The sequence below is a fragment of the Oncorhynchus kisutch genome, linkage group LG24 (genome assembly GCF_002021735.2).
Source record: "Oncorhynchus kisutch isolate 150728-3 linkage group LG24, Okis_V2, whole genome shotgun sequence".
Lineage (NCBI taxonomy): Eukaryota > Metazoa > Chordata > Actinopteri > Salmoniformes > Salmonidae > Oncorhynchus > Oncorhynchus kisutch.
In genome coordinates, this window is record NC_034197.2 from 22,206,139 (window position 1) to 22,230,415 (window position 24,277).

Genomic DNA, 24,277 nt, shown 5'->3' on the forward strand with positions numbered 1-24,277 from the left:
AGTTATCAGTCAACATTGTCAAGATAAGGCTACATCAAGGTTAAAGTGGAAATCGATACAGTTACATATCGCAACTTGTTTTTTCATGGCTCTCTTGTCTCTGCAGCATGGTGAGCAATATGGAAGATCAAATGGCAATAAAATCACAGTATCGAATTGCAATACATATAGAATTGTGATAATCGCAATAAATATCATATCGGCACCTACGTATCGTGATAATTAGTATTGTGAGGTCCCTGGAAATTCCCAGCCCTAGTTACCGTGCCATGGTATGATTAGCCTAGTTGTAACGGCAGATTTCCTCCTCTTCGTCTGAAAAGGAGTAAGGATCGGACCAAGATGCGGCATGGTAAGTGTTCATGGCGAATTTTAATAAGAAAAGCCTGAACACTATGAAATACAAAACAATAAACAATAACATGAACTAAATCAAACAGAAACAGTCCCGTGTGGCACTGACACAGGAAACAAACACCCACAAACCAACAGTGAAACCCAGGCTACCTAAGTATGATTCTCAATCAAAGACAACTAACGACACCTGCCTCTGATTGAGAACCATACTAGGCCGAAACAGAAACCCAAACATAGAAACACAAAACATAGACTGCCCATCCCAACTCACACCCTGACCATACTAAATAAAGACAAAACAAAGGAAAATAAAAGGTCAGAACGTGACACTAGTAACCTATTCTATAGAATGAACAGTGCAGTGCAGACCAAGGCAATGCACATTCAAATTGAATTAAGAGTGTAAACTGTAGGCTATGTAAGAAGCAATTTCCTTGGAAATCTTAGTCCAAACCACACCTCCAGAGGAGGGGTCAGAGAGGGAGAAGCAGCTTTAGTAATTTCACAAGAGGAATAGGGAAAGGTCACGCTTTCAATGACCTCTACAACCCCATCTGCTTTATATTTATCCACCTGTCAATGCCAGTCCAGTTTCCAATTATTTCAATGTGAGGACTGTGTTTTTTTTCCTTGTCATTTGATCTGAAAATGTTGGCTTCGACCGACAGGAGAGAAGAACGGTGGTAAACAATGGCAAACAAAACCAACATGGGTGATTTCCAACCACTAGGCTATTTGAACAATTGTCCCTGTATAAATTCCTACTGGAAAAACAACAATCATTAAAAAGGCAGATGACTTATGAAATCCAGAGCCATCTACAGCTGTGATAAAAAGCCATTATGAGGACCCCAATTTCTAACAAATACCCAGAGAGATTACTGTAGTATCCAACACTCCTATTCCTGTTTAATCCAGTCAGGAACAACTCTACCACAAATATGATGATTAGCCTTTCCCCTCTGGAACTAATCCTACGAAAAGAGGCAGGCTTATATCACTCAGGGTCAAACTGGACTGTGCTTCATTCTGGTTAGGCTATACAACCAAGGGTGTAGCCTATATCTAAACCAAACTGAGTGAGGTGCATGTTAGTGATTGGTAATGGTAAGTAAAGGGGAAGCAGAGCCTTGCACCAGCAGGACTGTGGAAAGGGTGTTTGGAGAGAGAGTGGTTCCGCTAGCTGAGCCTTACACGCATCCCACTGTAGGCATGGCAGGCAGCACAAGTCGAGCGCAGAGAGAGCAGCTGTGGGGAGCCAGGGGTTAGATCCTCTGTCACCTCCCATCTCCCTCTCAAGAACTGCACACACTGCACTGCCTGCCCTGAAAGGAAACCAACTAGGATAAATCAGGATACTACAGTGGGGCCTGGTACCAAAACATAGCGCTTCCACCATCTTTCACAGTCAGCCATGCGTACATAAACATTACAGAAGTCTACATTTATCATCATTATCTTTCCAAAAACAGGGTAGAACATCATGTCAAATTAGCACGTCCTATTTTCATAGAGGTTCTCTCGGGAAGCACGAAACAATAGGCTATGCTGTGACAACAATACTGAGACCGATGAAACTTTTTTGAGGAGAGGCAACAGAGGAGTGGGGAGAGAGGGAAACACCCACTGTCACAGTTCTGGAGCTTTGCTCAAGGGAAGGATTACTACACAGGCAGCCTCCTCTCCAACTGGCTAACTGACTCACAGGGGTCAAAAAAACAGATTTTTCTTTGGCAAGGCTTTATCCTTGTGAGGCTCTGGCAGAAGGCAGGGGATGATAAAGACGGTTTTAAAGCTATTAAGCCTTTGTCCACTGGAAACCAGCTGTAGTCCCTTTAGGATTCAGCCAGCTAGGTTGTCTTTCCTCAAAAAAAATTATGCCAACTTCATCCAGAAAAAAACGTGACAGAAGAAAATACCCTGTTGCCATGGTTCTGATTGGGAAAGCAGTGCTAAGTTACAACTGCAGTCACATTCAGTTGTGCAGGTAGTGACCTCGCTAGCAAAGCTAGTCATATTATTGACAGCGCAGTAGCAACCATGGCCTTAATTTGTGACTTATTGGCTTCTAAACATTGTGGTGTTCAAATTGGGAAGCAAAAACTTTACTCATGTCTCCCTTGGGCTACTATGGTGTCATAAGTGGGATGACAGGGCGGAGCTTCAAATATATTAAATTCATATTAATATTCATTGGCATAATGTTCCTTTACACAAGTTGAAGAAACCCAGCAACTTCACAAGCTCAAGTTGAAGTTGTGGGTTTCTTAGCTAACATTAAGCACATCACACAACTTCTGCCGGCCATGCTGTTTCACCAGTGTCACAGAGATCCTCCTTAGACTGCCAGTTCTGGAACTAGCTATTTACTGTAGATATCCAACCAGCTAATTTGCCAGAGATGTTACAGACAACATGGCCAGAGATGCAAATGTTAAAGGGGCAATCCTTAGCCGAAACAATAAAGCATTTCCCCGCCACTGTTTCAGCAAAAAGCTAAGAGATGGGGCTGGAGAAATGCAACCACTCCAATTCATAGAACTATTGATGCATCGACTGACCATCCATGATATCAAAATTATAGTTTTAACCATGTTTAGGCTATACAGCGTTTGTTTACGTTTACTTTGCTTACAAACAGTATAACCTTAGTAAAAATGAAACAAGCTTATATTTTGACCTCTGATAGGACACGACAGCTTAACTAAGCTCATTTATAAGTTATATTCTTCAAGAATCAATGCCAATGGGTAGCTTCATATCATTCATTTCAAAGTAAAAAATATTGATGTAGAAACTATTAGACAGCCCATTTAGCTGCACAAATATACACTACTTGACCAAAAGTATGTGCCCGTGTAACATCTCATTCCAAAATCCTGGGCATTAATATGGATTTGGTCCCCTATTTGCTATAACAGCCTCCACTCTTCTGGGAAGGCTTTCCACTAGATGTTGGAACATTGCTGCAGGGACATTCAGCCACAAGAGCATTAGTGACGTCAGGGGCACTGATGTTGGGCAATTAGGCCTGGCTCTGAGTCGGCGTTCCAATTCATTCCAAAGGTGTTCAATGGGGTTGAGGTCAGGGCTCTGTGCAGCCCAGTCAAGTTCTTCCAGACTGATCTGGACAAACCATTTCTGTAGGGACCTCACTTTGTGCATGCTGAAACAGGAAAGGAAATTCCCCGAACTTTTGCCACAAAGTTGGAAGCACAGAATCATCTATTATGTCATTGCATGCTGTAGCATTAAGATTTCCCTTCAATGGAACTAAGGGGAATAGCCCAAACCATGAAAAACAGCTCCAGACCATTATTCCTCCTACACCAAATTTTACAGTTGGCACTATATATTTGGGCAGGTAGCGTTCTCCTGGAATTCACCAAACCCAGATTCGTCCGTTGGACTGCCAGATGGTGAAGCGTGATTCATCCCTCCAGAAAACACGTGTTTAGACCACTCTAGCCAACACTTGGCATTGCCCATGGTGATCTTAGGCTTGTTTGCGGCTGATTGACCACGGAAACCCATTTCATGAAGCCCCTGACTAACAGTTCTTGATGCTGACGTTGTTTCCAGAGGCAGTTTGGAACTTGGGACTGAATGTCGCAGCCAAGGACAGACAATTTTTACTTGCTACGCATTTCAGTACTCGGCAGTCCAGTTCGCGGCTCAGCTGTTGTTGCACCTAGACTTTCAACTTCACAATAACAGCACTTACAGTTGACCGGTGCAGCTCTAGCAGGGCAGATATTTTTGTAACTGAGCTGTTGGAAAGGTGGCATCCTATGAAGGTGCCATGTTAAATGTCACTGAGCTCTTCAGTAAGGCCATTCTACTGACAATGTTTGTCTATGGAGATTGCATGGCTGTGTGATTGATTTTATAAACCTGTCAGCAACGGGTGTGGCTGAAATAGCCGAATCCACTAATTTGAAGGGGTGTCCACATACTTTTGTATATATAGTGTAAGTAACTAATGTATCTTGCTATATGGTAACTAGCTAGTTAGCAAATGTTTCCTGTCAAATGTTGGCAAGCTAACGCTCCCTAGCTAACTTCCTTCACTTACCTTAAATACCGTGGCTTGGCCACAGTACTTTGAAGCAATAATATCGACAGAGCTTGGAAAGTTAGCTACTCCAGATAGAAATAGAAATTGCTAAATGGTACTAGCTAGCTAGAATGTTTAGCCTTTGTTAAAGTTGGTATTTTTCTAACGGCTAGCTGGACAATTGGAGGAATCGTCCAAGGGTTACCATAGTAACATTAAATATCTAAATGGCAGCCAAAATGGAACTTCTGCTGCTACAATCACAATGTAACATCGGACCACTGCATTGTTTAAAAGCACTGCACGAAATTCTAATAGCTAAAATGTATCCTGCCCCGGCCTGTACGTTTCTCGGAAGGTAACTAGGAGCAAATTGCTACAGTACGCAGCCTACAGTAATGATCACGTTACACAGGCATGGGGTTATAGTACCAACGTAGAGGGGCTGTGAGCACGCCGCACGCGCCTCGCTGGTGGGAGATCGTTCCCACTGTGCTTGGTAATTCTGCATCCCACCAGAGAACAATGTGACATATGGAATGACATGCGATGATACACAGTATACACTGAACTATGCACTTCAACGGTATGCGGTTGATGCATACCCTACATCAAAAGAAAAGGATGACTGACCACTGTAGGACAATTTATACAATTAACTCAAGCAATCATCGGATATTGTTTAATTGATCGCCTACTAGGGATGGATAATAACACATTTATATGCGATGTTGGATGTCAACTGGAGTACCTTCTTGAAATATATGTTTGATATTAATACTATATTTTGGAATGGTATTATAATAGCCTACTATAACATTTTAAGTTGTGAGAGGATCGAATAGATTGTTAACTTCTACAGCACACGTTTTGCTATAATAATTGAATTGATACAAATTATATCCTATGCATTATATCAAAAATCTATAAGGCATAGGGTATTATCGAAAATCAATCATATAAACCATTTTATCAGTCATTCGTTGGTTAGAAATTATTATATATTTGGGTATAAATAAGCTGAAAACTGGGGAGGTGTAATTGCCACAACATTATTTTCCAAAGCTGCTGAAAATAGCTCAGCGCACAGTTGAGAACAGCAAAATATCAACACAACCGTATCATGTCAAATAAATGCTTACCTTCACTTCTGATGGTGAATTTTCAAGTGTGAATGTCAAACCACTCTCCAATTTCTCCCCCTTTCCAGTCTCTTTATTCACGTTTAATTCTAAAGACAATGTCCTGGTATGGGAGCGAGTACAGGACCCTCCAAGACTTGCACTGTCAACCAGCCCCAAAGATGGAGGCGGGGCAGCGGTAACTGACGTCACACGCCTCGTGCAAAATAGGGACTGTAGGCAACAGTGCGTTAGAGTGGGTTCACTCAATCCATTTCAAATGGTCTTTGGCGGCTTAATAAATACATATTTTACCACTGCCTCTCCCTTCTCCTCTTTGTTAATTCCCACACTGGAGTACAGTACAGCCATTGCTTTGTTTCTTGCTCTACAAATGCCCACGCCTGACTTCACATTCAGTATTTTCACTTAAAACCTTTACTTCAGAAATATGTAATTGATTTATAAAAATAAAAACATGTGTAGGCAAATAAGAGAGTGATACACAAACTATCAATAGCCTACAGTAACTTACACACAAAGGAGGCATTTAAAGAAAAGTATATGCCTTAAGGTTTGACCCATTTCTATGGTTTGATCACACAATAGTCTTCTTTCATTCTGAAGGTCTTTTTAGCAATTGAGTAAAAATTATATTTTTAAAAGATTCATACCATAACCACGTGAGTCCCTTTAAAGGCAGTCAACAGATGATTTGTGTGCGGATAAGGCACTTTAAGACAGATTGATGGGGAACTTCTGCCACCTACAGGCGAAACCTGGAAAGTGTATGTATCAATAACACAATTTCGAAACATACGATCCCGTAACACACATCTCATAGCGTGTTCAATATTGATGTGAGTGTAGACCCTTGAAATTGTTCATGCCACTATATATTAGAGCAGGTCAGCACCATGCACTCTATCCCAGTCCTTATAGTTACATTGACCAACACAATACATTGACTTTAAGCTACATTCTCCCTAGTATGAAACACATAGTCTTTGTCAGTATGCAAATATAACCTGTTATAAATAGACTGCTTTTTATTCATCATCATTATCGTGAGGTGGGGGGTTATTCCTCATTTTATAAACTAGTCTTCACTTTAACTGGTATCTTATCTGGTGTATTCCTATAGCCCCATAGTAATTATAGCCTACCTACCCCCACCTCTCCATCCCCCCTGCCACCCCCCACCCCACCCCAAAAACTCAATTAGTTTTCTCAGGAGAAGACGGAATAAATGGGAAAACAGCCCATAAATGATAATGAACCATCCCTCTTTAATTCTCTTCCCATCACCCCCCTCCCCTTCCCCTCCCCTGGCGGTGCGGGCAGAGACAGAGCCACCGCCCAGCGTCTGCAGCCTGCAGGAAGGATGCTTGGTAATTTCCTCCATTATTGAATTGGTCTGGACACGCATGTCTTGATGTTCTCGTCCCCCCTCCCTCACTGCCACATCCTTCTCTCCCTCTTTTCTCTCTCTCTTTCGCTCTAACCCTGCACCACCCCGTGCTCTGTAAAGACCCTATAAAAACACACACACAAAAGCCCATGACCTCTTTCACAGAGTGGTCATTCAATGATTGCCCTCCTTAGTGCCCTCTTACACCCTGGTGCCTGCCCCTCACCCACCCCCACCAATCCAAGCCCTCACTGCCTGTGCGTCCTTTTTTGATAGCTGAGTCATTGTTCCTCATTTCCTGCCTCTGGTGAGTACTGCTGCTCTGCTGAAAATCTAAAAGCCAGGATTAGACATGAAACTGAATCTCAAGCACTTAGATGCCCAACACCCTGCATTTCAATCCATCAGGGGATGGTTCGTTTTGTTGAGTCAGGAGATGGGGACCCTGCAGAGCACCTTGCTCAAGCGTAAGCATGCCCATTGTTAAGTGAAAAACTTGTCCGTTTTAAATCACGTCTTAAGACATGTCACAATTTAATGATACATTTAGTCTTACATCAATTATAACATGAAAATCATGGTAAAATTGTGAACTGTTAGTAATTAGGGTGATTATTAACAATGTTGTTGGACCAAAGATGTGAGTACTCTTACTTGCAAGGGAGACCTGACCAAGAAGGCAGCAGCAAACAACAACATTTTTAAACATATCAGCACCACATTATGATCCGGCCTACAGGAAAAATGTATACTACATTTACTTCTGTTCGTGTGCATGGCGAACAGCAGTGTCTAGCCGACAGGACATATTGGCATTCCTCTGCAAATTGGTACTCCAATACTTTTCTCACACCTCAGTTAATTAGACTGCCGAGTCTTTGTTAATTGGAATGAGCTGAACCCCATTCCCTCCTTGATTATACTACCAGGCATGCAAGCACACACTCGCACATCCACACATACGCACTTTCATTCGCCCACACAGATGCAGGCACACACAATCTCACGAGCACGCTTACACACTCTCACAAGCACACACTTTCCTGTGTGTGCCTGATTGGCAGTCCTGAATGATTCCATGCTCTTTTACAGATAGCTAACCTGGCATGGGGGATGGAAGGTGGGCTGTCGAGGGAGGGGTGTGTGTGTGGTACACAAAGAGCCTGATAGAAATGACAGTGAAGACAGCCACTTCCATCTAATCTTCACCTATTCTGGACAACAGAATGTACAGCGGGGACCATCAACTAGATTCAGCCGCGGGCCGATTTTTTCTTGAGCGGATGGTCAGAGGGCTGGAACATAATTATAAATCATTTGTAGACTGCAAATTGACCAGAAGAAGCCCAAACAGAAATAATATTTGACTAAAATATTAAAACATTTAAAACCTGGCTTACATTTGTATACGATCGCATATATCTTTCTATTATACACGGGAATACTTTGGAACAGATTTCCATCATTAAAATCACTTGGAGCTGATTTGCTGTCTTTTATGTCCAACAATTTTTTTTATTTTTTATATTATATACAGTACCAGTCAAACGTTTGGACAAACCTACTCATTCAAGGCCTTTTCTTATTTTTTACTATTTTCTACATTGTAGAATGATAGTGAAGACATCAAAACTATGAAAGAACACATATTGAATCATGTAGTAACCAAAAAAGTGTTATATATTAATATATATTATATTTGAGATTCTTCAAAGTAGCCATCCTTTGCCTTGATGAAAGCTTTGCACAATCTTGGCATTCATGAGAGCCAGTTTCAACCCTTGAGTAGTTGTGTCCAAACTTTTAATTTGTACTGTATGTATGTATGTATGTATGTATGCATATATATATATATATCACACACACACACACACACACACACACACACACACACACACACACACACACACACACACACACACACACACACACACACACACACACACACACACACACACACACACACACACACTACCGGTCAAAAGTTTAAGAACACCTACTCATTCAAGGGTTTTTATTTATTTTTTACAATGTAGAATAATAGAGAAGACATCAAAACTATGAAATAACACATGTGGAATCATGTAGTAACCAAAAAAAGTGTTAAACAAATCAAAATATATTTTATATTTGAGATTCTTCAAATAGCCACCAAGAATTCCAAGAGTGTGCAAAGCTTTCATCAAGGCAAAGGGTGGCTATTTGAAGAATCTCAAATATAAAATATATTTTGATTTGTTTAACACTTTTTTGGTTACTACATGATTCCACATGTGTTATTTCATAGTTTTGATGTCTTCTCTATTATTCTACATTGTAGAAAATAGTAAAAATAAAGAAAAACCCTTGAATGATTAGGTGTTCTAAAACATTTGACCGGTAGTGTGTGTGTGTGTGTGTGTGTGTGTGTGTGTGTGTGTGTGTGTGTGTGTGTGTGTGTGTGTGTGTGTGTGTGTGTGTGTGTGTGTGTGTGTGTGTGTGTGTGTGTGTGTGTGATTATATATATATATATATATATATAACATTTTTCTCAGAAAACTTGGGGGGCCAATTAAAATCTCCTGGGGGCCGCCAGTTAGGGAACACTGATGTACAAGCTACACCTTGGCCTTACCTGCTCATTGGTACTCATGCACTGGAGTTTCATCTGCTTCAGATAGGTGGTGGTCAGCGGCATGTTGTAGTCGATGAGATCCGGCACCAGTGATGTCGGTCTGTCATTTTCTATGAAGATTATACACACAAAGTATTAGTAGACTCTCATTCTCCCATAACCTCCTTCTTGAACCCAAACACATACAGGGTCATGTTCATTTAGCACCAAAATGTAAGAAAACAAACTGAAAGAGCGAGGCACTACCTGAACTTTAGAAATGCAATTTTTTCTTCTTCTGTTGAGTGCCCTGATGAATCTGTACATGCACTAGTCAATGGACTCCGCCTGGGTGGCAGTGTTCTAAGTGAACACTAGAGGGACATTTAATGTGGGAGTAGAGAAAAATGGTGCTGTCTAGTTCGCTAAATTGATGGAATTTGAAATGATTTATACTTGCACTTTTTAAAGCATATGTTAGCAATTACATTTACTTTTGATACTTAAGTATATTTAAAACCAAATACTTCTAGGCTTTTACTCAAGTATACATTTATTTGGTGACTTTAACCTTTTTTTGTCATTTTCTATTAAGGTATCTTTACTTAAGTATGACAATTGGGTACTTTTTCCACCACTGGCAGGAAGCAGCATTTGCTTCCATCATTAAGAGTGGTGATGGAAGGAATGGGTGGTCTCATCATTGAACAATAATTTGCCTGATGGTTTTGCTATCCGTTCATCATGATCCAGTACACTATTTTGAACAACGGGCTGCTTAATTCTAATATATAAATATACTTTCTTTCTTCAAACATGCATACAACAAAAACATTTAAATTACCCACAATCCTCCAAAAACAGAGGCAAGAGGCAAAATTGTTGCAATAATTTAAAATTATTAAGTAGAGAGAAATATTATTACAATTTAGTATATTAAATCACATACATCATTTAAATTAACAAATCATTGAAACAACATACATTTATTTTGATTAAGTATATGTTTCTTTTTTTTTGTCAATTTCAATTCAACCCAGAATCATTTTACAGTGTGCATGTGCGAGCGAGATAGAAGAGGGTGGATCGCTCATAAAGAAAGCAGCAAAGCCACTAAATTGCTCTTCCTGGCAGCTGCCACAAGCACACAGAAACAAACAAGCAGCTTCTTTGACCAGAATCAGCTCTTACTCTATGTATAGATTACCTTCATTAAATCTTGTAATAAATAATGTGGAAATTGAGCAAGTTGAGGACAGTAAACTGCTTGGTGTAACCCTGGATTGTAAACTGTCATGGTCAAACATATTGATGCAACAGTAGCTAACATGGGGAGAAGTCTGTCAATAATAAATCACTGCTCTGCTCTTTTGACATTGCTATTCACAAAACAAGTCCTACAGGCCCTAGTTTTGTCACACCTGGACTACTGCTCAGTCATATGGTCAAGTGCCACAAAGAGGGACATATGCAAATGAGTTGGCCCAGAACAGAGCAGCAGGGCTGGCAGCACGGAGAGCTAACATCAATGACACGCATGTCAATCTCTCCTGGCTCAAAGTAGAGGAGATTGACTGCATCACTTCTTGTCTTTGTGAGTGGTATTGACATGTTCAAACAACTAGTACACAGACACCCATGCATACCCCATAAGACATGCCACAAGGGGTCTCTTCACAGTCCCCAAGTCCAGAACAGACCCCCGGGAAATTCACAGTACCACACAGAGCCATGACTACATGGAACTCTATTCCACATCAAATAACTCATGTAAGCAGTTAAATCAGATTTAAAAAACAGATCAAACTACACCTTATGGAACAACGTGGACTGTGAAGAGACACACACACACACACACACACACACACACACGCATGCTACATTGTAATGTTGTATGATAATATTATACCTTTTGTATTGTTGATATGTAGGGGTGTAACAGCGTAATATGATGTACTGTTTCATCTTTTGTTTTACATGTAATGTCATTTGGACCCCAGGAAAAGTAGCTGCTGCCTTGGCAACAGCTAATGGGGATCCATAATAAATACAAATCCACTACTATCCTGCCCTGTGTTAAACCATAATGAAAAAGAGACCAGATTTGTTTAATGAATAGTGGACCTGCAGTATGATTTCTCTGCCATTGGCCATGATGGACATTTACAGTTTATGTAATGGGTGCATTAAACCACTAAGTGGACATCCTACATTAAGATGCTTGTGCATTTGAACTTACTTACACCAGCAGTTCATTTTTAAAGACTTCTCTACTATAATATACTGTATAATATAGCATATAACAAAATAACTGCAAATTCTCTATAACTGAACTGGTATACATCATCTCTTGTATTGCATTGACATTATACTTCAAGTACAAGCAATAGTCTGTCATCCTCATCAAATAAAATAACATTTGAAATAACATTTTATTAGCAGATGTTATTGCGGGTGTAGTGAAATGCTTGTGTTCCTAGCTCCAACAGTGCAGTAGTATGTAACAATTCACACAAATCTAAAAGTAAAAGAATGGATTTAAGAAATGTATAAATATTAGAGCGAGTAATGTCGGAGTGGCATTGATTAAAACACAGTAGAATAGAATACACTATATACAGTTGAAGTTGGAAGTTTACATACACCTTAGCCAAATACATTTTAACTCAGACTTTCACAATTCCTGACATTTAATCCTAGTAAAAATTCCCTGTCTTAGGTCAGTTAGGATCACCACTTTATTTTAAGAATGTGAAATGTCATAATAAGAGTAGAGAGACTGATTTATTTCAGCTCTTATTTCTTTCATCACATTCCCAGTGGGTCAGACGTTTACATACACTCAATTAGTATTTGGTAGCATTGCCTTTAAATTGTTTAACTTGGGTCAAACGTTTCAGGTAGCCTTCCACAAGCTTCCCACAATAAGTTGGGTGAATTATGGCCCATTCCTCCTGACAGGGCTGGTGTAACTGAGTCAGGTTTCTATGCCTCCTTGCTCACACACACTTTTTCAGTTCTGCCCACACATTTTCTATAGGATGAAGTCAGGGCTTTGTGATGGCCACTCCAATACCTTGACATTGTTGTCCTCATGCCATTTTCCACAACTTTGGAAGTATGCTTAGGGTCATTGTCCATTTGGAAGACCCATTTGCGACCAAGATTTTACTTCCTGACTGATGTCTTGAGATGTTGCTTCAATATATCCACATAATTTCCCCTCCTCATGATGCCATCTATTTTGTGAAGTGCACCAGTCCCTCCTGCAGCAAAGCACCCCCACAACATGATGCTGCCATCCCTGTGTTTCACGGTTGGGATGGTGTTCTTCAGCTTGCAAGCCTCCCCCTTTTTTCTCCAAACATAATGATGGTCATTATGGCCAAACAGTTCTATTTTTGTTTCATCAGACTAGAGGACATTTCTCCAAAAAGTATGATCTTTGTCCCCATGTGCAGTTGCAAACTGTATTCTGGCTTTTTATGGTGGTTTTGGACAAGTGGCTTCTTCCTTGCTGAGAGGTCTTTCAGGTTGTGTCAATATAGGACTCTGTGGATATAGATACTTTTGTACCTGTTTCCTCCAGCATCTTCACAAGGTCCTTTGCTGTTGTTCTGGGATTGATTTGCACTTTTCGCACCAAAGTACATTCATCTCGAGGAGACAGAATGCGTCTCCTTCCTGAGCGGTATGACAGCTGAGTGGTCCCATGGTGTTTATACTTGCGTACTATTGTTTGTACAGATGAACGTGGTACCTTCAGGCTTTTGGAAATTGCTCCCAACAATGAACCAGACTTGTGGAGGTCTACAATTTCTACTGTTTTCTCATGATGTCAAGCAAAGAGGCACTGAGTTTGAAGGTAGGCCTTGACATTTATCCACAGGTACACCTCCAATTGACTCAAATTATGTTAATTACCCTATCAGAAGCTTCTAAAGCCATGACATAATTTTCTGGAATTTTCTAAGTTGTTTAAAGGCACAGTCAACTTAGTGTATGTAAACCTCTGACCCACTGGAATTGTGATACAGTGAATTATAAGTGAAATAATCTCTGTAAACAATTGTTGGAAAATTTACTTGCACAAAGTAGATGTCCTAACCGACATGCCAAAACTATAGTTTGTTAACAAGAAATGTGTGGTGTTGTTGAAAAACGAGTTTTAATGACTCCAATCTAAGTGTATGTAAACTTCCAACTTCAACTGTACATATGAGATGAATAAAGCAGTATGTAAACATTATTTAAACATTATTAACGTGACTAGTGTTCCATTATTAAAGTGGCCAGTGATTCCAAGTCTATGTATATAGGACAGCAGCCTCTAAGGTGCAGGGTTACGTAACCGGGTGGAAGCCGGCTAGTGATGGCTGTTTAAACAGTCTGATGGCCTTGCGATAGAAGCTGTTTTTCAGTCTCTCTGTCCCAGCCTTGATGCACCTGTACTAACCTTGCCTTCTAGATGATAGCGGGGTGAACAGGCCGTGGCTCAGGTGGTTGATGTCCTTGATTATCTTTTTGGCCTTCCTGTGACTTAGGGTGCTGTAGGTGTCCTGGAGGGCACACATAATTTGACCCCGGTGATACGTTGAGCAGACCACACCACCCTCTGCAGAGCCCTGCGATTGCGGGCGGTGCAGTTGCCATACCAGGTGGTGATATAGCCCGACAGGATGCTGTCAATTGTGCATTGTGCATCTGTAAGAGTTTGTGAGGGTTTTAGGGGCCAAGCCAGATTTCTTCAGCCTCCTGTCTGTGTGGGTGGACCATTTCAGATCGTCAGTGATGTGTACGCCGAGGAACTTGAAGCTTTCCACCTTCTCCACTGTGGTCCCGTCAATGTGGATAGGGGTGTGCTCCCTCTGTTGTTTCCTGAAGTCCACGAGCAGCTCCTTTGTTTTGTTGATGTTAAGTGAGAGGTTATTTTCCTGGCACCACACTCCGAGAGCTCTCACCTCCTCCCTGTAGGCTGTCTCGTCATTGTTGGTAATCAGGCCTACTACTGTTGTGTCATCTGCAAACTTGATGATTGAGTCGGAGGCATGCGTGGCCATGCAGTCATGGGTGAACATGGAGTTCGCACCCTTGTGGGGCCCCTGTGTAGAGGATCAGCAAAGTGGAGGTGTTGTTTTCTACCTTCACCACCTGGAGGCGGCCCGTCAGGAAGTTCAGGACCCAGTTGCACAGCTCGGGGTTCAGACCCAGGGACCTGATCTTGGAGGGTACTACCACATGACGTACAGGGGGTACAGGGTCCTCCTCTCCAAGAATCATATCAAACAACCTATCACCTACTGGGACAGTACACTCATGTGTACACAAACTCTATCCATCAGTAATCGATTGCGCTCCTGTCTATTTACTGCAGAGGTATAGATTATCTGCCTTGCATTTCCCCCCTTCAGGACTCCAGAACATTGTCCCTTAGTAGGTCAGTAGATAAATGAAATGACAGAGACTAGACTTGACAGCTGAGAAATGAAGTTTAAAATGAGAAGGGAGGAAAAATCAGCACAGGACCAGTGACCAAGGCTCTTATTAATAAAGCATCTCAGATCTAGTGCTGATCTGGGATCAGGCCCTATCCTACACCTCCTCGACACCTGTTCCTAGTGCATACCCAATACTTTATGATGAAGGTTGAAGAGACTAAAGATGAAAGATGTGACTCAAAAGACTGCCTGATGTCAATTTAAAAGAGCCCCAGCATACAGTAATGAATTGCATTCAATAATTCAACACTGAACTTTTGCGGGAGTGGCTTAGGCGGAGAGGAGGGGGGTGGTAGATTGGAGGGGTTGAAAGGGGTGGACCCCCATAGGGAAGGAAGCCAATTAGCTGCTCTCTTTATGAGTGACGCCCAGTGTTAGCTGGTCAGCGTTGACACAACACTCTGACAGACAGATTGCGCCTGGGAGCACTTCTCTTGCTGTGTTGTGTGTTTATGGGGTGGAGGAGAGGGTTTGGTGAGCATTACTATTAATTTGGCATAGTTTACTTTACATACTACCCATGTTCTGTTCTTGTGGGAATATGGAAGTGTCTTCCATATGTGAAGGTACATGACAGCCACTCTGTCAATATGGGACCCTGAATATAGCAGGAATAAAATATGTATAAATAGCAGGACAGCCATTGAAGATTTCACTCCATTTTGGACTCTCCGATTTATTTCTCTCCTCACCATTTCCACACCATTTTTGTCTGTCTCCGTGTGTCTTTCACCCCATTGGCAGGCTTCCTCCTGAGGAAGCGTAAGCCCTTGGCCTTGGGAACAATGCATGGGGTTGTGGGATATCAGGAATCTTCCTCTGGAATGCCAGTCTGAGTCACGGTTCCCTTACCGCCATAGATGTCCTCCAGTGGCACAGTCACTTGCCAAAGCTAACACAGCCAACCAGCAGGCACAGGGGAAGACACAAGCCAACCCAGGCCAGGCTAGCACAGAACACAGCAGCACAGTAGAGCTGAGCACAGTTCAATGCCATACCACACACTGTGCACTCTCTCAGTCTGGGAAACCTGCACTACAATACAAATGCTATACAAAGAAATAAGCCGTTTTTCTCTCTGGCTGCTGTGCCTCTCTCTCTCGCTCATTTTTTTCTTTATTTCTTTGTTAAAAGCCCCAAATTGGGCTAATTGCAGTGTGTTAGGAAGGAGGCAGGACACTCCAATGACTATCAGTTTAATAGGACTGGGGAGGACTGGGAAAACTGGGGGGGTGTGCCTTTAGGGTGGCAGCAAGACGAGGATAAGAGGGGGAGGGGGAGTGGAGGAGGGGGCAAAGCAAGCAGCGCTCAAAAGCGTTATTTTTACAACTCATATTAAAATACCTGTCCATCTACATCCATGCTCTGAGAGTCTGCAATTTGTATGGACTGTCTTACAGACAGTACAGACGTGAGTAGTAATGTAGGCCTACTGCGGAAGCTTTCCAAATAGCTCTGAACAGTCAGTGGTCCAGAGAGAAACAGAGAGGTTGTTTACCTTTGAACTCTGCGCCGCCAGGGCTGATGTGCATCCGCTTCTGACACTCACCACAGCTCATCAGGTAACGGGTCACTGCCTCCCTGGGCAGAAAGGCATACGTCTCCGCTATCTGCCCATCAGCGAGAGAGCAAGTGGGCGAGGGGGGTGGGGGAGCGAGAGAGAGGGGGGAGAGAGAGAGAGAGAGAGAGAGGGGGGAGAGAGAGAGCGAGAGAGAGAGAGCAAGAGAGTGAGAGAGAGCGAGCAAGTAGGCGAGGGGGGTGGGGGAGCGAGAGAGAGGGGGGAGAGAGAGAGCAAGAGAGAGGGGGGAGAGAGAGAGCGAGAGAGAGAGAGCAAGAGAGTGAGAGAGAGCGAGCAAGTGGGCGAGGGGGGTGGGGGAGCGAGAGAGAGGGGGGAGAGAGAGAGAGCAAGAGAGTAAGAGAGAGCGAGCAAGAGAGTGAGAGAGAGCGAGCAAGTGGGCGAGGGGGGTGGGGGAGCGAGAGAGAGGGGGGAGAGAGAGAGCAAGAGAGAGGTCGGAGAGAGAGAGCGAGAGAGAGAGAGCAAGAGAGTGAGAGAGAGCGAGCAAGTGGGCGAGGGGGGTGGGGGAGCGAGAGAGAGGGGGGGAGAGAGAGAGAGAGAGAGTGAGAGGTGGGGAAAAGAGAGAAAAAATTATATCACTACCAAAGCCATGGCTGACAAAGATGCTGCTATGCATGCTGCTAGTATTGAACACTGAAGAGGTGCTACTACTGTCTCTACAGGCTCAATTTGGACTTTCTGTTAAAACTCCATCGAACAATGTCACCACTTCACCCAGAGTAGAGGCAGGGAGTTTCAGTAGGGTTTTAAGGGTGTGTGTGTGTGTGTGTGTGTGTGTGTGTGTGTGTGTGTGTGTATGTATGTATGTATGTATGTATGTATGTATGTATGTATGCATGCATGTGTGTGTGTGTACCTCCGTGAGTGTTACAAGGAGAGCGGGGTGTGGTCTGGTCTAGCATTGCACAGTTTGGGGAATATTCAGAGGTGGAAACTTTCCGTGGAAATTATGGGAATATATGTGAATTAATGGAAATATATGCAAATTAATATTAATACCATTTAAATGTAGATGTTTTCTGCACTGGATATATTTACCATATCATATGGAGACAGAAACAGACACCTTTTACCTTATAAGTAGACATAATTGCAAATTATTAAATCCTCCAATAGAAATTTTTTAAACTATATAGTTACGAATTGAACTTTAATTAAATGAGTTGACTCTTCACATGGGATGATTTCACTGAACAACAAAAGAAAGGGAATATTGAATGATCCCCAATGATCCATCACATCTCCCAAAAACGTTTTCAACATACATCTGTAAAATGATAATCAACGCTATAGTTTCTAGACTGTCTTCCTCTCAGGCTTCCTCTCATGTCTTCTCCCTGGACCTCCTCAATGTCCACCTCTTGATCATCAGACTCTGATGCCTCATCTTCACTGTCACTTTCCAACCTTGTTTAGGATGGCTCGTTGTCAGGCTCAAAAAGCCTAACATTTCCCTGTATGGCCACCAATTTTTCAACCCTTGTATTGGTTAGCCTGTTGTGTGCTTTGGTGTGTGTGTGTTCCCAAACAAGGACCAGTTGCGCTCTGAGGAGGCTGATGTTGGTTGGATTTGGAGGATGATGGAGGCAACAGGGGAAAGAGCCTCAGATCCACGAAGTCCCTTCCACCAGGTGACTGATGAGATATGTTGGCACGGCTGCCATATTGCATCTTCATCCCAAAGCCTTTGCTTTGGAAGTGTACTTCGCCAGACTGCCAAGAACCTTGCCCTCATCCGGGCCAAGGTGGCGAGACACGGTAGTGACGACACCATAGGCCTGGTTGATCTCTGCACCAGACAGAATGCTCTTGCCAGCATACTTGGGGTCCAACATGTACGCTGTGGCGTGTATGGGCTTCAGGCAGAAGTCTTCACGCTTTTTGATGTATTGCAGAACTGCAATATCCTCTGCTTGGAGCAACAGTGAAGTGGGCAGGGCTGTATGGATTTCTTCTCTTACATCTGCAAGCAGAGTCTGAACATCAGACAGGATGGCATTGTCTCCCTCAATCAGTGCAATGGCTACTGCTATAGGTTTCAGGAGTTTCAGGCTGCTTACCACTCTCTCCCAAAATACATCATCCAGGAGGATCCTCTTGATGGGGCTGTCCATATCGGCAGACTGTGATATGGCCATTTCTTGGAGAGACTCCTTCCCCTCCAGGAGACTGTCAAATCTGATGACAATGGGTGTTGCTAGGCAGCTTCAATGTGGTGCTCTCATTCTTCTCACTTTGCTTGGTGAGGTAGATTGCTGCTATAACTTGATGACCTTTCACATACCTAACCGTTTCCTTGGCTTTTAGCAGCACATTCACCACTCTATCAAACGGATAGCAAAAACTAGCAGAAACTAGCAGAAATTGTTAATAAGTTACACATTATTTAAACACACTTTGCTACAGGCTACTATTTACTAGTTAACAAAATATAATGTATGTCATATAAAATATATTCACCTCACCCAGTATTGCAATCAAAATTGACCAGAAAGCATGTAGTCCTTGGCTCAGACAGTGTAGTAGTGTGGGCTCAATAGCATCTCAATAGTGTGCAAGATCTTGAGAATCAGCTGTACATGTGAAGGAAGAATGCACTGTGCATGCAGAGGGTTGCAATTCCATTGAATTGGGGATAGTTTAACCAAAATACGCCACAAGACCTAGAATTTCCTTATGTGTATCCCACAAAAAAGGTTCCCTGTTATAAGCTAACTTTTTTTGATGAATTTAAGCAAAATTCCCAAAATTAACATCCCATGGAAATTTCTGAAATTTACCGGAAAGTTTCCGACCCTTTGCAACCCTAGTCTCTATGTATAAAATGGAGACAAATGTCAGTCACAGCCTTTGGTGACAGTTTGCAGTCTCTTTATAATTTTTGCAAGGTGGCCTGGTGACACCAGATTATCTCTAGGAGAACTTTCAATGTATTCTCATATGTCTCCCTGACCAAGACCCCCATATGTCCCTTGCTGTCACCTTCCGATCTTTCCTTTTTTCACGCTGTCCCTGCAGTCAGAGTCCCTGCAGACTTTCCTCCTCCTCTCCCCTTCTCTCTCAAACTGGCCTCTATCACTCCGCCCTCTGTGGCAGGCTGGGGTTGGGAGCAGGAGAAAATACACACGCTTGCCTCTCCCTCAAACCCCCTTCCCTCTAACAAACATTCTGGCCAGAGAGGTAATAGTTGTAAAATGAGGGAGAGGAGGAGGGGAGTGAGGGGGGGATCTAGAGGGAAGGAGGTTGAGTTTTAGAAAGGTCCAAAAAGGGACCTCACTGAAAATGTAAGCTCATTTACTGCATTTCGATACAATAAAACAAAAAAACACCCGAGTCATTATCACCTTGGCTGCTGTAGGTTCATTCACCTCAGTTGATCTACAAACACATAACCTATTAGCTATACAATTGTAACGTTACACCCCTGAAAGGGGGGAAATATGAGTCATGATTCACACTGACATAGCATCAGTGATAAAAAGAAACATCTTAGAACTGTATTGATTGCATTTCAATGTAGGCCTACAGGGTATGTGGAGATATTCATATTGAAACATCTCTTTTTTTTTAAAGTTCCTAACTTGTTTGATAAGATTAGTACAGATTTTCTCAGGGGACCCCACATGGGTCACCGACCCCAAGTTTGGGAACCAATGTACTAACCTCTCGCTCTGTCTCTGCTTCCTCCTGCATGCATTGCAGCCTGCCTCAGCCTCACCACTGAGCGCCACATCACTGTCTGTCTCAGTAACCTACTCTCTGTAAAGCAAAGTTATTACGAATTTAATAACATATTTTTTGCTCCTGCTGAGGTAGGCTCCATTTAAGTATTACTAGCCAGAGCACTTCAAAGTTACTGCAATAAGTCTCTGTCAGCAGTTAGCCACCTGACTGACTGACATATCTATAAGTGACTATTTACCAGTTGTGTACTCCACAGGAGGTTGGTGGCACCTTAATTGGGGAGGATGGGCTCGTGGTAATGGCAGAAGCGGAATTAGTGGAATGATGCCATTCTATTTGCTCGGTTCTGGCCATTATTATGAGCCGTCCTCCCCTCAGCAGCTTCCTGTGGTGCACTCATTCTCAAAGAGTCACTATTTCTTTGTTTGGGGGATGTCTGTAGACACAGCAGGAGTCGCAGGAAGGTTTTCAAATGGCCATTTGTCCGGCATCTTGCAAACACAGTCGTCAGCATCTCTGACTCTCTAGTTGCCTAGGCTACTTGTTCCGAGTGCGAGCTGGTGTACTTCGTTTCACATCTCAGGCCCTCGGCCTGTGCCACGAGAGGGAGGAGTTAGCCATTTGATAGAGTGGTGATGCAGGTGAAAATAACGAACCAACCACTGTTCATGATTCCACTCGTTCGCAAAGAGGCAGGCAGTCAGCTCAAGAATATAAGCGTTCTGAGCTTGGATAAATGCTGGGATAAATATTTCGATGTTGACCCTTAATTGATTATATTTATTGTGTTCAACATTATATTATATTATATATATATATATATATTTGTTTTTAATTAGAACAATTATAGATTACAGGGGTCCGGACCTCTGTGCCCTCATATGTAGTTACGGTCATAGGAGGGGATTGGGGGGCGAGGCAGCGACTCCCCTCCCAGAAGGGTTGACTCTCTTTGTGTGACGACAGGCTAGCTACCACCGCCATTGTTCTCCCAGTCCCAGTAGAATCTCAGAAAGCGAGCCATGTAGCCTACAGAGTAGGACCGTGGGTCTGGAAAGGGCCTGTGGTGGTGGGTCTGCCCTAGGCCACCAATGCAGCTCTTTCTATCTGTTCTGGGGAAGCATAAAGAGACACAGAGGGGGACAGAGAGGAGAAGTAGGCAGCATGTTGGCTGAGCAGCACTGCCAATGAAATCAAATTTTATTTGTCACATACACATGGTTAGCAGATGTTAATGCGAGTGTAGCGAAATGCTTGTGCTTCTAGTTCCGACAATATAGTAATAACCAACAACTAATCTAACCTAACAATTTCACAACAACTACCTTATACACACAAGTGTAAAGGGATGAAGAATATGTACATAAAGATATAGGAATGAGTGATGGTACAGAACGGCATAGGCAAGATGCAGTAGATGGTATCGAGTACAGTAGGGTATGTAGGGTATGTAAACATTATATTAAGTGGCATTGTTTAAAGTGACTAGTGATACATTTTTTTCATCCATTTTTCCCATATTAAAGTGGCTGGAGTTGAGTCAGTATGTTGGCAGCAGCCACTCAATGTTAGTGGTGTCTGTTTAACAGTCTGATGCCCTTGAGATAGAAGCTGTTTTTCAGTCTCTCGGTCGCTGCTTTGATGCACCTGTACTGACCTCGCCTTCTGGATGATAGCGGGGTGAACAGGCAGTGGCTCAGGTGGTTGTTGTCCTTGATGATCTTTATGGCCTTCCTGTGACATCGGGTGATGTAGGTGTCCTGGAGGGCAGGTAGTTTGCCCCAGGTGATGCGTTGTGCAGACCTCACTACCCTCTGGAGAGCCTTACGGTTGTGGGCGGAGTAGTTGCCGTACCAGGCGGTGATACAGCCTGACAGGATGCTCTCGATTGTGCATCTGTAAAAGTTTGTGAGTGCTTTTGGTAACAAGCCAAATTTCTTCCGCTTCCTGAGGTTGAAGAGACGCTGCTGCGCCTTCTTCACCACGCTGTCTGTGTGGATGGACCAATTCAGTTTGTCCGTGATGCGTACGCCGAGGAACTTAAAACTTACTACCCTCTCTGCTACTGTCCTGTCAATGTGGGTAGGGGGGTGCTCCCTCTGCTGTTTCCTGAAGTCCACGATCATCTCCTTTGTTTTGTTGACGTTGAGTGTGAGGTTATTTTCCTGACCCCACACTCCGAGGGCCCTCACCTCCTCCCTGTAGGCTGTCTCGTCGTTGTTGGTAATCAAGTCTACCACTGTAGTGTCGTCTACAAACTTGATGATTGAGTTGGAGGCGTGCATGGCCACGCAGTCGTGGGTGAACAGGGAGTACAGGAGAGGGCTCAGAACGCACCCTTGTGGGGCCCCAGTGTTGAGGATCAGCGGGGTGGAGATGTTGTTACCTACCTTCACCACCTGGGGCGGCCCGTCAGGAAGTCCAGTACCGCACAGGGCGGGGTCGAGACCTGAGCTTGATGACGGGTTTGGAGGGTACTATGGTGTTAAATGCTGAGCTGTAGTCGATGAACAGCATTCTCACATAGGTGTTCCTCTTGTCCAGATGGGTTAGGGCAGTGTGGTAAGCAAATTGGAGTGGGTGTAGGGTGTCAGGTAGGGTGGAGGTGATATGGTCCTTGACTAGTCTCTCAAAGTATTTCATGATGACGGAAGTGAGTGCTACGGGGCGGTAGTTGTTTAGCTCAGTTACCTTAGCTTTCTTGGGAACAGGAACAATGGTGGCCCTCTTGAAGCATCTGGGAACAGCAGACTGGGATAAGGATTGATTGAATATGTCCGTAAACACACCAGCCAGCTGGTCTGCGCATGCTCTGAGGACGCGGCTGGGGATGCCGTCTGGGCCTGCAGCCTTGCGAGGGTTAACGCGTTTAAATCTTTTACTCACGTCGGCTGCAGTGACATCGGCTGCAGTGAAGGAGAGTCCGCAGGTTTTGGTAGCGGGCCGTGTCAGGGGCACTGGATTGTCCTCAAAGCGAGCAAAGAAGTTGTTTAGTCTGTCTGGGAGCAAGACATCCTGGTCCGCGATGGGGCTGGTTTTCTTTTTGTAATCCGTGATTGACTGTAGACCCTGCCACATACCTCTTGTGTCTGAGCCGTTGAATTGTGACTCGACTTTGTCTCTATACTGACACTTAGCTTGTTTGATTGTCTTGCGGAGGGAATAGCTACACTGTTTGTATTCAGTCATGTTTACGGTCACCTTGCCCTAGTTAAAAGCAGTGGTTCGCGCTTTCAGTTTCGCGCAAATGCTGCCATCAATCCACGGTTTCTGGTTTGGGAATGTTTTAATAGTTGCTGTGGGTACGACATCACCGATGCACTTGCTAATAAACTCGCTCACCGAATCAGCGTATTCATCAATGTTGTTGTTTGACGCAATGCGGAGCAATCTTGAAGCGTGGAATCCAAGCGTGGAATCGTGGAATGGTCGGACCAGCATTGAACAGACCTGAGAGCGGGAGAGAGCGGGAGCTTCCCGTTTTAGTCCGTTTTAGTCTCTGTCTATAGGAAGGAAGCAACAAAATGGAGTCGTGGTCAGCTTTTCCGAAAGGAGGGCGGGGGAGGGCCTTATATGCGTCGCGGAAGTTAGAATAACAATGATCCAGGGTTTTACCAGCCCTGGTAGCACAATCGATATGCTGATAGAATTTAGGGAGTCTTGTTTTCAGATTAGCCTTGTTAAAATCCTCAGCTACAATGAATGCAGCCTCAGGATATGTGGTTTCCAGTTTATGTAGAGTCAAATAAAGTTTGTTCAGGGCCATCGATGTGTCTGCTTGGGGGGGGGAATATATGCGGCTGTGATTACCAAGAGAATTCTCTTGGTAGATAATGCGGTCAACATTTGATTGTGAGGAATTCTAAGTCAGGTGAACAGAAGGACTTCCGGTATGTTGTTATGATCACACCACCTCTCATTAACCATAAGGCATACCCCCCGCCCCTCTTCTTACCAGAAAGATGCTTGTTTCTGTGGGC

The 24,277-nt window shown here is 43.3% G+C and overlaps 1 protein-coding gene across 2 annotated transcripts in view; it reads right to left on the minus strand.

Moving 5' to 3' along the window:
- Positions 1–24,277, minus strand: part of LOC109869719 (nucleolar protein 4-like) — a 140,288-nt gene that overhangs the window by 70,315 nt on the left and 45,696 nt on the right. For both annotated transcript variants that reach the window (XM_031803545.1, XM_031803546.1), the window contains exons 3-4: positions 16,536–16,647; positions 9,561–9,670 (exon numbers count right to left, since the gene is read on the minus strand). In XM_031803545.1, coding sequence (XP_031659405.1) covers positions 9,561–9,670; positions 16,536–16,647 — 222 coding nt within the window. The remainder of the gene's footprint in view (positions 1–9,560; positions 9,671–16,535; positions 16,648–24,277) is intronic.